A 14,327-nucleotide genomic window follows, 5' to 3' on the forward strand; every position below is an offset into this window, starting at 1 on the left:
AAACGTAAATCCTATAGACACACCCATCAGCTCTCACAAGACTGATTATAGGTCCTCATCTTAATAATGTGCCAAAACATAACCTAGAGTAAGGATGTAGCATCCTTCAGGACATTTTTCTAATTATATGATCCATCCACCCTTTTTCTTAACCACATTTACACAGGTTAAAGTTGTGTGGGGCTCCAGCCAAATGTCATTCGGCAAATGAGATGCGTCCTGGGATGGGTTGCCATTCAATTTAGAATTACCAGTTGACCTCACATGCAGAAGATCCATAGAGTAGTGGTTTACACATTTTACTAACAAGGGGAAGTTCCAATTCCTGGAGGAATCTGAGTATCCGGCGTAAAAATCTGCCCAATCAAACATGCAGAGCTGCCACTGTGGCATCCCCTGGTGAATAAGGGGGAAGATGAAAGTAGCTGCATAGTTGGCCTGATGGAAAACCCAAACTCTACACAGAAAGACCACAGCCACCTGGTGGATTTGAACCCAGGACCTTCACCACCATACACCAATCTGCCTAATTATACTAATAACTCATAATGAAGCACAAGAATATTATTATTCTAAATGTGGCACAAAAAGTAAGGACAGTGTGGGGTTTTTTTTTGCATTTCTTTGTTGTAACAATACTTCTTGGCAAGAAATCTTAAACCACTGGAAGGTCTATTTCCCCTTAAATGGTGGCACATTTGTAAGGAAAATGCATTTGTGGGTTGAGCAGCAGAGTTGAGCATGTAGGTTGCGCTGAAGAAAAATATATTCTGCTATTGACACTTGTTTGGTGCCGTTTATTGGATTGAATGATTGAGGTCTAATGAAACTAGACATATCAGCAATTTAAAAATGTATTCATTTAACGACAGGGGCCTTGGCATGTAGAGCCACAGTCGCCTGGCACCTCCCCATCATGCTGGTCAACCGCTTGGTCACACACTGCTGTGGGATGGGGTCCCATTCTTTAACCATCATTTGTCAGTCAGTGTGGTTGTTTTGGTCAATGAATCAGTTGTTTTGCATTGGCAAAGCAGATTTACCAGGTTTTAATGGGTGCAACCCACATACTCAACTCTGCTGCTCAACCCCAAAATGCATTTTCCTTACAAATGTAAGGAATTAAAGGGAAATAAACAGGCGTTCACACGGTTTAATATTGGTACAGAATGATAAGTGTCAAACAGGTTATTACTCTGAAGGTTTAATGCAGCTTTTAAAAAATGATATAGTGGAAGTCTGACCACAAAGGAAAAGACTCCAGACAAAGAGAGGTTGTGTTAGATTTATTATCACAATAACACAACAATCTGAGCAACTAGATATCATAACAGGGACATTTCTCTACTGGCATAACAGTTCCTTAACGATACACAACAAACCCAGAGTCTAAAGATAGATACGACCACTACATATTGCACCACAGAGTACTTTAGATGTGTTCGATACTTATGTGGAGAGTCACGAGCATGTCACCTTTATTACTCGACAACACCTAAGTGCATTTACATTGTGCTTCAGTCTCAGTGTGAATAGTCCACATATCCTAACCTGTGCTTAAATGATTTAGGTTTTGTTTTGTTTTGTTTTTTTAATACTGATTACATGTACTATGCATACACAGTGAACAAACACACAAAGACAGAAGTGCAATAACTGCTGGCTGCACTGAAGACAGCTGAAATACTTAAAATGAGCAGTAACATTTTTGCACACAATAGCAGGCACCACCCCGACAGAACGTACATCTACCTCGTCCACTACAACAAACAGCTGTCAACACATTATACAAACACAAAGTCTATTCAGCCTGTCGACTGTGGGAAAAGGGATTCAACATGCTGTCATTTCTCAGCTTTTGTGTGAACAAAATTAAAAACAAGACAGTCAAACCCTCGGTCACAAATCCATAAGAAGTTCGTGGTAATTCCCTGACACGGAATAGGAGAATTTAGTTCTAAAATGCAGGTAAGTTTGAATCTTATATGGGCACAGATCTAAGCTCAGAATTTTACACTATGTCATAATAAATATCAACACACTCAGAAACACACAACAACAACAATCCTAGGAACATGACATCTGTCACTTATTGTGAGCAGAGGTGTGTCTTAACATTTTAAGGGACTGTAGGAAACATATTAGGTGTGAAGAAGCCTCATAATTTATTTTTCTTCCATCCTTGTTGTTATCATTAATAATATGGGCTTATATATAAATACTCTGTATTAAAATAAAAGATTAAAGGCCTTTGAAAGCATCTATTATTAGCTATCTATTAGCTTTTATAGTGTGGATGATGAGGTGCTCAAATGTAATGATCTGCAAGTCTCACAAACCCATATTTTATTGACAGTAGAACACAGAAAACATCAGATGTTTAAACTGAAAAAAAGGTAGCATTTCAAGAGAAACGTAGCTCATTTTAAATTCGATTGCAGCAACACATCTCAAAAAATGTTGGGACAGGGACACATTTACTACTGTGTAGCATCACAGCAGCCAGTAAACCTGTTGGAACTGAGGAGAGTAACTTCTGGACTTTTGGGGGAGGAACGTTGCCCCATTCTTGTCTGATACTGGATTCTAGCTGCTCAACAGTCCGGGATCTTCTTTGTCGTATTTTTCACTTTATGGTGCATCAAATTTTTTTTAATGGTGAAAGGTTTGGTCTACTGCCAGACTTGGACTCTTCTATTGGAAGTCATGCTGCTGCAATAGATGCAGTAAGTAGCTTAGCATTGTCTTGTTGAAATATGCAAGGCCTTCACTGAAAAATGTCTTCTGCATGGGAGAACGTGTTGCTGTATATACCTTTTAGCACTGGGTGCCAGTTCCTCAGGCACTAATGCACCCCCACACCAGCTTACCCATACTGAATTTATGAAAGGCTTTTAAACCGAGCGCTGCTATGACAAGCTTCTTTAGTCTGGAGGATTCAGCATCCATAATTCTACACACCAGATTTTCTACTATACTTCAGTCCATTTTAAAGATGGCAGCATTTCTGGATCATGTTCACATATGGCTTCTTGTTTGCATCACAGAGCTTTAACCTCTGGCACAGTGAACAGTGATTTCTGAACTGTTCCTGGGCTCATGCAGTGATATCCATGGCAGAATCATGTTGTTTAAGGCAGTGCTGTCCGAGGGCCTGAACATCACAGGCATCCAATACTGATTTCCTTTGTAGCACCACTTACTTTCCAGTCTTTTGTGGGCTCCATCTCAGCTTTTTTGAGATGTGCTGCTGCCATCAATTTCAAAGGGAGTTAATATTTTTCATGAAAACGTAAAACGTATAAGAATTTGATGCATTTTCTTTGTTCTTTTGTGAATAACAAATGCTTTATGAGATTCGCAAATCACTGCATTCTATTTTTATTCACATTTTACCCAGCATCTAAACTTTTTCAAAATTGAGATTGTACATGAATACCCACATATTAAGAGATTATATAGTCTTTGTTGTACTTTTTTGACCTTCCTGTAAAGTATGGAGTGGTTGGCAAGTTGTTATGGTGTGTTTACTTGTCAGGATTTAGCAACACAGCCATCAAAAGCTGTTTGTTTGACCTTTTTGTTGCTATTCCACTGCCAATAAAATCTGATTAAGTCACACCCTCAGTGAAACAATATTTTTCTCGGATAAGATGTTCACTGTGTTTCATTAGGAGATTATGGACCAGCTATAACCGGGCCAAAACATATGACAATCTACAGGGTAATTACCAACCAAATTCCATCTGTCACCCAAAAAATATGCTGGTCTTTTTCTCAGTTTTTGCCAACTATGACACATTATTGTGCCTGATATTTATTGACGGATGTCCTAATTAACTCAATTTTGTCTTTTTTTGTGTGCCAACTCTTTAATCTGAAGCTAGCGTGAAAGTTTTCATTTCATAATTAAAGAGAAGTCTTCTCCAAACAAAAACTCTGATGCTTTCTTGTTTTTCTAAGAGTATGATTTACACTTACAAGGGCTTTGATGTAGAAGGTCTTTTTTTGTGTGTATTTCTACAAAGGCCCCCTTATCAACCCAATAATGTTCACACAGTCCCTAATGGCACTAAACTTTTCAGCTCTCTGAAATGATGTTTACACTCACAAAAACACAGAACTTGGCACCAAGATTATGGAAACACCACAAGAGATTTCGTCTAAGGTTTTCTTTTAGTAAATGCAGTCCTATTCCTCTACAGTGAATACAGAGTTATAACCACACGTTTGACTTTACTCTACGAAGGCTGTTGACTTACAAAACACCTATATGGGAGATTTAACCCTTGAGAAATTACCATGACCCAAGCTTTACTCAAACTAGGATTTCTGTTGCCAACAGGTGTATTTTGTTTAATTGTTAGAGAGGTTTATCGAACCATAAGGAAAGTATCACACTACGATGTTCTCATCACGGGATGATGATCAGTTCAGAGCTCCACCGAAACGCAGCTGAAGCTGCCACAAATAAAGTCCCTCGGCTTCAATACGATCCTCATCACAAGCTCTCTGAAAAGTGGGTTCCTTGCGTTTCTTTCCTTTGTCAAAAGTGTTCATCTTGAAAGGGTGACGTGCTTTGATCCCAGACCACTTGCAGTTCTGACCTTTCATTGCCTTTCATGTCATAAGCAGGAGGGATTTCAAAACATTAAACACCACTGCGCCCGTGGTTGTTTTTTGTTGCTAAAACTTGCATTTGTGCTTCTGCTTGCAGAGCACCATGCTGAAAGCAGCTCGCATGCCTCCCTGTTGGCACATCAACGTTGCTACACCAGACCAGTCTGCATGTGGACATGTAAAGGGTACGGGTGGTAGACCAGAGGCGGCTGGGCCTGAGTGATGAAGTAGCTGTTGTAAATGGGTTCTGTCATGTATGGAGCCGGCTGGTAGAAGCAGGTAACGTTGGCCGTGTTGGGGATGGCGTTTTGCTCGCCCAGCACCCTTAGAGCCAGCACTGTGATCATGTTGAGGGTCTGCCTCCTCTCATGTCCCATCAAACACACCGTGCTCTCATCTATCACGCGCCGCAGGGTCATCAAATAGTCATACTTACTAGTCTCCTCGCTGCCGATGAAATGGCACTGCAAGTAGGCCTCAATCTTCCGCTGCTGCTCGCCTACGTCAGGAAAGTCGATGAAGAAGCGGGAGCACATGTATCGCTCCAGGGACTTTATCTCTGTCTCGCTGGCTGGCCGGAAGTTCCTCACTAGCAGGTCGCTGTATTTTAGCAATCCCCCACCGCGGATCTCCTCTGGGTTGTGGGTGGCAATGAGGCGGTTTCGAAGATGATCCATAGCCTGATCAAAGTCTCCGTACATGCACTCAGCTTCAACAGTGATGGTGGGCTCTCCTGCTTCCCCAAGCCATGAGCTTGACTCACAGCTGTTTGGGACGGCGTCTGCCAGCTCCGGTTTATGCTCATATACCTGAGGCTGTGAGACCACACCTGCTGCACATGAGTTGCTTTGAGGCTCTGAATCAGGAGGCTCCTTTGAGTGTTTTGGCTTAACAGTTTGTTCTAAAGTTTCTCTGGAGCAAGTCCCATCCTGCGGTGTACTGACTGTACTGTGTGTGGGAACTGTAAGTACATCTGTACCCTCCGAGTTCTCCGTCTGACAGCTTGGTATGTTTGAACTGTGAACTTGAGAACTCTCCAGCACAGCAGGTTTCGGCTGAAGTTGTTTTGGTAGCTCTATGGGTGGAAACAGCTGTGTGGTGAGGTCTGACAGATCGGTTAGTAAAGACCATTTTTCAGGCTTACTAATCAACTTCCGTGACATTTTTCTTTGTAATTTCGGCGAGGGGCAGTAATCCGGCACAATGTCCGCTGATGTGCTGCAAGATTTTTTAGCTGGGGGAGGAAAGGAAAACTCAAGATTTGAATCTTGCGGGTTTGGGGTAGAATCAGTCCTGCAGCTTACAGAGTCTACGTTGAACTTTTCTTCACGATGACTTAAATCCTGTGGAGCTGGTTTTTCTGTATGTGATGTGCACACTACAGGCTGGGAAGCTTGTGCCTCGTATTTTTCGTCATTACTCTGTAGGGTTAAACATGCATGTGTCATCAGAGGATCCCCAACATCTGAAAATAAAGTTTTGGGCGATGCAACTACAGGATAATTGATTTCAAACTGTTCTTTCTCTTCTCCTTTTTTCTCACACATCTCAAACACAATTTCCTCCTCTGATTGTACATCCTCAATGCCCTCCACTTCCTCTTTCTCCTGTTGTAAGCTTATGCTCTCCGGTTCCAGCACCTGCTGCACCTCGGGCTTTTCGTCTACACTCTCGACCTCTTCTTGACGAAGCTCTTCCTCGAGTGGAGAAACACCTTCATCCTGGCACGGACTTTCTGTGCTAGTCACCACTGCAGAATCTTCTTTCATATCATGTTCAACCTCCTGAGGAATGCTCGGCTTCTCTTGTCCTTTGCTTTCATCGTCATCGTCCTTTTTAGATGAAGGCCCAGCAGTCAGTGCCAACTTCCATTCTTGTTTCCTTTCGTTCCCCCAGTAAGACTGGAGCATACGATCTAATATAATCTGGAAGGAGTCCACACTGAACTCAAACTGTCGTCTGAGGGAACTAACAAATCGGAGCCCCACAGTTTTAGCCCTGTTGTTAGAAAGCGAGATAAGGCTCCATCTATCATGCTCATTGAAAACTTTCACCATCTTTTGCACATAGGCTTCCTTCATTGTCAGACAGGTGATCTTACGTCGGTTAACCCCAGAAGGGAGAAGGTCTCGTAGGCTCCCCAGCACCACCTCCTTAATAACATGGAAGTCTTCCTGCCTCGGAAGCTCCACTCCAAAAATGATGTCTAAGTCTTTGTAGCCAAGCCCGTTGTCTTTAACGAGGATGTGGCTGGCAGTCATGCCGTTGAGGCGTATATCTTTAACCTGAATGTTCCTTTCAACCAGACGGTCCTTCACTACACGAATGATGTCTTTCGCTCTCACTTGCAGTGTAGGAAAATTACCTCGCCCATGGATGGGGATTACCTCAGTCAAAACTTTGTCAAGAGCCTGAACTTGCTCCAGGGTTAGGTTGTGGAACCTCTTCTCTGTTTGAAGCTCCATCGTCTTCACCTGTGAAACAGAGTTTTGCATCACATTACGACTAACATCTTACACTGGCAAGGGAACGCATGGAGCAGGAAAAGAGATCAGAAAGCATAACATCCTGTGGAAAAAATGCACTTTTGCATAGAGCTGGATAAGCCACTAGCGCTGAGCCTTTGCAAGAGAGTGTGCGAAAAGAAAGGTTTTGTAGACTTGGCTTTTGCCCCTTTGTTTTTCTCTCCTCTGTAAAGTATTGTGTCAAAAATGCAGTCAAACAAAAATGCATATATGAGCTAAAGTCTTTTGCCACCCTCATTCCTCTCTGACTGCAATTGTTTATTAGTTGGATTTGAAATTCAGCAATTCAGCATTAGGAATAATGGGCAGCTCTGAGGATTGAGGATATCTCGGTGATTAGCTTGCCTGGTGTTTTGCCACTAGATGGCAACAGAATCGTAACATATGGCAAAGTCAAATAAGTGGCACAGTAAGGGCTTAAACATAAGCCACTGATGACGCACAGTAACAAATTATATTTTCCCAGTAATCCAACAAATGTAATAAAAATATGTTCTTATAAGATCGCGTCAGAATGTCTGCCACAGACCATAAAACTAAGACCATGTACATCAGCTAATCAAATGCACAGGCCAAATATGTAACATTGTTTCTACTTTACGACCCCTCCCACACTGAACTGGGGCTTTTTCTCTGCCAGCCATGGACACTGCCAGCTGCCTTTCACACCATTTTACTTGTTGGTCACATTGGATAAATATTCAGTAATCAAGTTTGTTGAATTTCTTCCATGATTACATGTCCTAGTTACAGGTGACTCACCTGTCTGTCATTCAGCAGCTGACAGGTAATCAGGGAAGAAATTAAACTTAGCAACTACAGAACCTGGTCGGTCTGTATAAGGCAAGCTGGATTTGTCTGTTTGGCTTGCACCTCTATGTCAAAAGGTATCAGAGGGAGTCATGCATAATAAAAACAGGGTTGCGGTTAATACCCCCAGACTACATCTTTCTGCAAATATACAGCATGGCGTAAATGTTCCTGGTCTTTTAATGTCACAACAAATTGTATCTGACATAGTTTTTGTTAAAATCTTTAAATTAAGAAGGGGGTAAAGGGGAAATGAGTTAGAGTGGGGGAAAGGTGGTCTACGTCATCATTAATGCACGCTGACTCACTCTGTACAGAGACAAATGTCAGATTTTAGCCTGTTACTGAACACACACCACAGAGAAGAGCTCCACTTATGTGTGTATCTGTAAATGTACCTAAGAAATAGGTGCATTTAGCTTATTATATACTACCAGCATAAGCTGGTAATCAAAATGAAACGAGCAGTGTTTGAAATCTAATGTTTAAATCTGCATAACTTGATAAATATATTTCATCAACTTTCAGGTCAGATTCAATTAAAATCAAAAGTGTGCTGTTCTAAGAATATTTTTCATGCGATACTCCTCCATAATAGCTCATCATATATAGTTTATATAAAGATCAAAGAAAAGGGAATGGTTCAATTTTAACGTGTTACATCAAATATGAGCATAGTGGCTAAAGCTTAATGAAAATACCTGTGAAAATGTTTTAACCCCATTTTTAAAAATGCAAACTGAGACGCAAATTGTACCGATTTCATTCACATGGTTTTCACGGCCCTGTGACGTACTGTAAACAGCACTCAATCAACTGTGCTGCGCACAGCGTGTGACCTGCCTTCTGCATCCTCTATCCTGTGTTAGTATTTGACGGTCATCAATGCAAAATGCAGTCAGTGGCAGCAACTCGGGGCACAGGGAAGCATGGCCCACAGCAGCCTCTAGTGAATCTCAGGGGTTATATCAACTCGGTCCTGCAGCAGGACTGCTCCTCTGCCACTTGGCTTCTTTATAGATAAGACTATATGACTCATACAGCCACTGAATGAAGCATCACACGTTGGCTCTCCTGGATTGTCTCTCTGTGCGCAAAAAAACAAAACAAAACCACCACGACACCAAATGCACCACTTGCGGTGGCATTATGGCTGTGAAACTCTTGAAATATTTAGGCAGGGAAGCTTGTGAATGGATTGAAGCATAGTCCACCCCACAATACTGAGCACACAGATGGTGATCGTGATGTGGGGACACACAAAAGGCTGGTGGTGGGCATTTCTGCTTGGATCAACAACATTTTGCTCTTTAATGTTTCAACCACAGAGCAACGTGTTGTCCTCGGAACTTAAAATGTATCACAGATTAGTTCCAGATGTGACCAACATCTGGATTTTCCGCTCCATTTAGAAGCTACTAGTTGACAAGTTGACAGACAGTGTAAGTAAATAAACAGGCCAATCTTTGTTTCTTTGTTTGCTTTTTTTTTGGCTGAAACTGAGCAATATGCTGAAGGAAGGAGAAAAAAGGGTGCATTTACTGCGTTGTGCCAGCAGAAGAGATAATTATGCGTTTACAAAATACAAATAAAAACTCACCTGCTTCGTGGTGGAAAGTAAAGCCAGGGCAGAGACAAGAAAAATGAAAACTGTGAAGTATCCAACAGGTTTATGCGACCTCGTTGGAAAGGTTGATGCTGAAGCTGAAGTTATAACGCGGACACTTTCCTCTCAGCGCAGGAGCCCTGTTTCCATGGCAATCAGGCGTCACGAAATTTACGGTAAATCACGACGCTCGGTGTCTTCCTTAACTGCAAGTGACAACCACTCAAGTTTGAAACAAAGAACGTATCTGAGCGCCCTCCAAACGCATCTGAAGTGTTTGGTAAAGTTTGGCTTGTAACGGCAGAGCACACCGACCTGTCAGGCTGAACTACCGGCGTGCCACCGCACTGCCGAGCTGTTGCGGGGTGAACATCACATCAGACGGAGTGAGTCATCCTCTCTCCCAGCCGTGATCCACACCGTAAATCTAATCATCAATCAACCGCTTTTACCTCCCACCGGCACTCCGCCGGGTACAACGCCACGTCCACTTTTATCAGTCTGTGCTCACTCGGTCACTGTGCTCAGCCGGAGTTTACTCGTAGAAAAAACTGCGGTGTTTTAACGTTAGTTTTATTTATTTATTTCTTTTTTTTATTTTTTTATTCTCATTCACATTTCGGGTGGAGGAGGGGGGCTAGCCGCTCCTTCGTGACGTCTGAATGGAATACCGTCACCACGTGACACTGACGTCGTCCATATTTTGATCAGACATCAGGAAGTGCGGAAGAAGACGAGGACCGAAACCTGAAAAGGTGAAGTTTTACTGGGAAGTTTTGTTATATTTAGCAACTTTTTTGTGTGTTGATTTTATTGTGTAACTGTTGGATTTTAAAAGAACGGCCTCAAGATGCCCAGCATGGAAAGTATCCTTTTAAAAAGAGCGGTGAGAGAGAGTCACTTGGTGTAATGTTAACGCCGAGCTAAACGGGCGAACACAACACGGTGGTTTTTGACGAGACTGCTGAGATTAATGTGCGACAGATGTCTGAAGCGTCGCGGAACATGTTTGATATTGAGCGGAGACACAGGTAACGCCTTACCGAATAACCTGAACCTTTCATAGTCTGTATAGGCGTCGTAACACGGCGACCGAGCTGGGCTGAAGGCCTTAAGAGCTTACACTGCTAATGGGTGTAAATAAAGCAGCTGGCGCTCGGTAGTTTCCCGTGAAGTTTGGGTGTTAGCTAGCACTCCGAATCATAATAAAGGAACAAGGTGGATGTGTGTTGTTGAACACAGCGCGGCGGTGGTTTCCGGGAGCCATACAAACATAGGCAAATTATTAGAAAACTCCAAAAATACCTGTTTTGTAACCCGTGTCTGTCACAGTATAACTCATGAGAACAAATCTCAGACTTTTTTAAATGTAAATGTTATTCAGACTGACATTGGAATTTTAAGGGCTGTATTGACATTGTTATTACGGGTTTTAAAATCCAGCTGACTAATAGTATTTTTTTAATAAACAGTAAATCTTAAAGATAATCCATTTGAATAGACTTTGATTAAAAAGAATTGTAACTAACACGGGTAGTAAACAGGATGGAAAATGAACTTGTCAGTGCTCTCTTGTGGACAGATCATGCAGTGGTGATGCTGTTTCTTCAGTCTGTTGGTGCAACTCTGCTTTTTTCCCACATGACTCTATTCAAGCTGAGAAAATAGATACACAAACCATTGTTGTGTGGCTCAAAGGTGTGACAGACATTTTTTTTGTAGTAAGTCTCTCCATCCAAAAGTCACGTGATGATGTCAGACCTTTGTTATCTGAGTCTGACTAATATGGGTCAGAATTACGCAATCCTTATCTAGAATAGACTGACTGAAATGCTAAGTTTGTATTTATATCTTCTACTAAAGTATAGGGTTCAGAACTGGATAACAACGCGCCCTGGCAACACTTGTGTTTAAGACATATTCTCCTTGATATCAAATTTCTGCTTGCACATCTATGTTTGAGTGTATTTTTTGCTGGAGTGTTTAGTTTCACAGTATTCCCATGACATCAGAGCACCAGCTTCAAGTTTATTTCACATTTTGTGATCATTTATTTAGCTTGAAATTCAAGGAGATGCATTTAATTTTTATCTTCCTGTAGTGGTTTAAATGCATCAGATCGTGGTTAAAAAATAAATAAATAATGAGAACTATCACCTGATACCAGATTTAAAATCTTTGTCTCTTTATGAACTGTCTCCTTTTCCAATAATTATTACAGAGTTTTAGTTTAGGCCAAACTTATGTGAGGACACGGAGGTGTACAGATTTTGGTCTTTGGGCTTTGTATTTGGGCTTTGTTCTTCTTTAACTTGTTGTACCAGAAAATCTCTTCAATCTAAAGTTTGCTGCCAAAGAACTCCAAAGAAATTCCAAGAAATGTGACAAAGAGGAAAAATTAGAGAAGGCTAAAGTCAAGAAGGTAAGCAGCGATGACTCAGAATCCATTCATCAGTTCATGAAAGACTGCTCAAGATTTTACTGAACCATTATTTTTGTCTGCCACCCCACAGGCCATCCAGAAAGGAAACATGGAAGTGGCAAGAATTCATGCAGAAAACGCCATCAGACAGAAGAACCAGTCTGTGAACTTCCTGCGGATGAGCGCTCGGGTAGATGCTGTGGCAGCGAGGGTCCAAACTGCAGTCACAATGAACCAGGTGCTGTAGTCCTAGAAAGATCAGTTAGAGGCTGAAGACAACATTTCAGTTTGAGCTCTGTTTGTGGCTATTTGACTGATGTGGTGTTTTTCTATCTCAGGTCACAAAATCAATGGCTGGAGTGGTGAAAGGCATGGACGCCACATTGAAGAGTATGAATCTGGAAAAGGTACAACAGTCTACATGTGGATATAATGTGATGATTTTAGTAAGAAAGAACCGATTAAAACACATCGTCAATGCTTGTTTTAAGATTTCTGCTCTCATGGATAAATTTGAACACCAGTTTGAGACACTGGATGTTCAGACAGCCCAGATGGAGGATACGATGAGCAGCACGACAACTCTCACAACACCACAGGTACCCCACGCCGTGCCGGTTTATTCTTATATTCTTTCACGCTGTCAGGCCGTTAAAGACTCGAAGGTGAAACCTGCTGTGTCATGTGTGTTTCAGAATCAAGTGGAGTCGTTGCTGCACGAAATGGCTGATGAAGCAGGGTAACATTTTCACTGTTTGTGAAATATCTGATCACGTGGGCCAGTGTGTGACGTAGAGACATAGATATGATCGGATGTGTTACAGGGCGTTATGAAAGAGTAGATATTTCATTTTGGTTTAAAAATGTACACTTCCCATGTCCGCCTCTTGCTTAGGTTGGATCTGAACATGGAGCTCCCTCAAGGACAGACGGGATCAGTGGGTACCAGTGTGGCCTCTGCAGAACAGGTACACACACATTACATCATAGTTGTTACTAACACATTTGCAAAACTCAGATAGATGAAGCAAAACAGGAAGAAGTTCTTTGTGGATCCAGCAAACAAAAACTGTCTCGTCTTCATCCTCATTTAATCGCTGTCTTTTCTCTCACTCTCATATCCAAAGGACGAACTGTCTCAAAGGCTCGCTAAACTTAGAGATCAGATGTAAAGAATGACTGCAGTCGAATGGCGCTGGAAGAGGACTCCAAAGCGTCTGTACACTACCTGAATATAACTCCCCAACACCTTTTTATTTCCATCATGTCTTCTCTCCTTTTTACATCTACTGTCTCCTTTGAGGGGCTATTGTATCACTTTTCCTCATGTTGGTGATATGTTTATGATAACATCACGTTATTAAAGTGGTTTACTTGGTATGGAAATTGTATGTAATTCTTGAATATATATATTTACCAATAAAGAGGAAGTAATTTATAATTATTGTTAAATATGTATATTTAAGAAGTCCATAAATGTGATGTGGGAGTTTGACAGTTAGTACCCTGTAAATTATAGGCCAATTTCATATAGTTTTGGTGAAATGATAAAAAATTTTGGAGGATAGAATTCAATTTTTGTTTGTGATTCCATGATTGCAAACAACATTTATGCATTTCTTTCTGTCTTCTTGACATCAAAGAGTGGAAGACCTCCCCAGTTATCGGTGAACTGACTTCTTCTGTTGATTTATTTTATTTTATTTGTGTGAGGTTCCTGAAAGATTAGCCTGAGATTTTGTTTTTGTTTTGTTTTTCTGGTCTTCAATAATCTTGCTGATTATTTGGAAAAGGGGTTTTGAAAATAAACAGTAAGCAAACAATAAAATTTTATAACACTTTTATTTCTGTGCTTTTTAATTAAACCAATTCATCCTCCTTTTGTTAACTATGAATATTTCATTTGGAGTGAAATGCCCACTTTAAGACGTACGCACATGCTTTGAGGGTTAGGGCTGCTGCAGATACTCGTAAAAGCAATTTCCAGTGGTAATCTTTCCAATTATTTTTCCATTAAAAACAAAAACTGAGCACATTATGAATATGTAAAGGATGACACCTGTTTTCTCAGGTGTGGGTAAAGTGTCTCGACTTGCTTTTGTGAGAGATTTCCAAATGCAGATTTCCTCTTCTTTCCAGTCAAGTCTTTAATTTTCCTCTTAAAAGAGACACGTGGTCCAAATTAGCTGCTCTGTCTGTTTTCCCCTCAGTAATCATTCTATTTTTGAATATTCACTTGGACTGTATGCAGATACGATCAGAAAACCCCCCCACTTTAAAACGGCTCTACAAGAAAAATCTCCTTAGATGGCTATTGAGAGATGTCAAGAGATTTATGTGCAGT

General features: G+C 41.2%; 2 protein-coding genes across 2 annotated transcripts; one reads left to right on the plus strand and one right to left on the minus strand.

The window, feature by feature from the left end:
* Positions 1–1,277: 1,277 nt before the first annotated feature.
* On the minus strand, positions 1,278–10,114 carry LOC101476608 (terminal nucleotidyltransferase 5D). Its single transcript, XM_004573317.5, has 3 exons — positions 9,877–10,114; positions 9,556–9,767; positions 1,278–7,094 (listed from the first exon to the last, which is right to left on the minus strand). Exon 3 carries the CDS (start codon positions 7,083–7,085, stop codon positions 4,770–4,772), a length of 2,316 nt encoding a protein of 771 aa, XP_004573374.1. The 5' UTR covers positions 7,086–7,094; positions 9,556–9,767; positions 9,877–10,114; the 3' UTR covers positions 1,278–4,769.
* An 87-nt stretch (positions 10,115–10,201) lies between these two features.
* On the plus strand, positions 10,202–13,827 carry chmp1b (charged multivesicular body protein 1B). The gene is made up of 9 exons (XM_076889042.1): positions 10,202–10,316; positions 10,400–10,427; positions 11,886–11,983; positions 12,075–12,221; positions 12,322–12,390; positions 12,475–12,582; positions 12,679–12,722; positions 12,879–12,951; positions 13,111–13,827. Exons 2-9 carry the CDS (start codon positions 10,412–10,414, stop codon positions 13,153–13,155), a joined length of 600 nt encoding a protein of 199 aa, XP_076745157.1. The 5' UTR covers positions 10,202–10,316; positions 10,400–10,411; the 3' UTR covers positions 13,156–13,827.
* The last annotated feature ends 500 nt before the right edge of the window (positions 13,828–14,327 follow it).

The sequence above is a fragment of the Maylandia zebra genome, linkage group LG10 (assembly GCF_041146795.1).
Source record: "Maylandia zebra isolate NMK-2024a linkage group LG10, Mzebra_GT3a, whole genome shotgun sequence".
Taxonomy (NCBI): Eukaryota; Metazoa; Chordata; class Actinopteri; order Cichliformes; family Cichlidae; genus Maylandia; species Maylandia zebra.

Coding starts and splice junctions, on each gene's coding strand:
- LOC101476608 (XM_004573317.5), bottom strand. CDS start 7,085: ATGGAGCTTCAAACAGAGAAGAGGTTCCACAACCTAACCCTGGAGCAA.
- chmp1b (XM_076889042.1), top strand. Junction 11,984..12,074: donor AGAAGGCTAAAGTCAAGAAG/GTAAGCAGCGAT, acceptor GCCACCCCACAG/GCCATCCAGAAAGGAAACAT. Junction 12,583..12,678: donor CAACTCTCACAACACCACAG/GTACCCCACGCC, acceptor TGTGTGTTTCAG/AATCAAGTGGAGTCGTTGCT.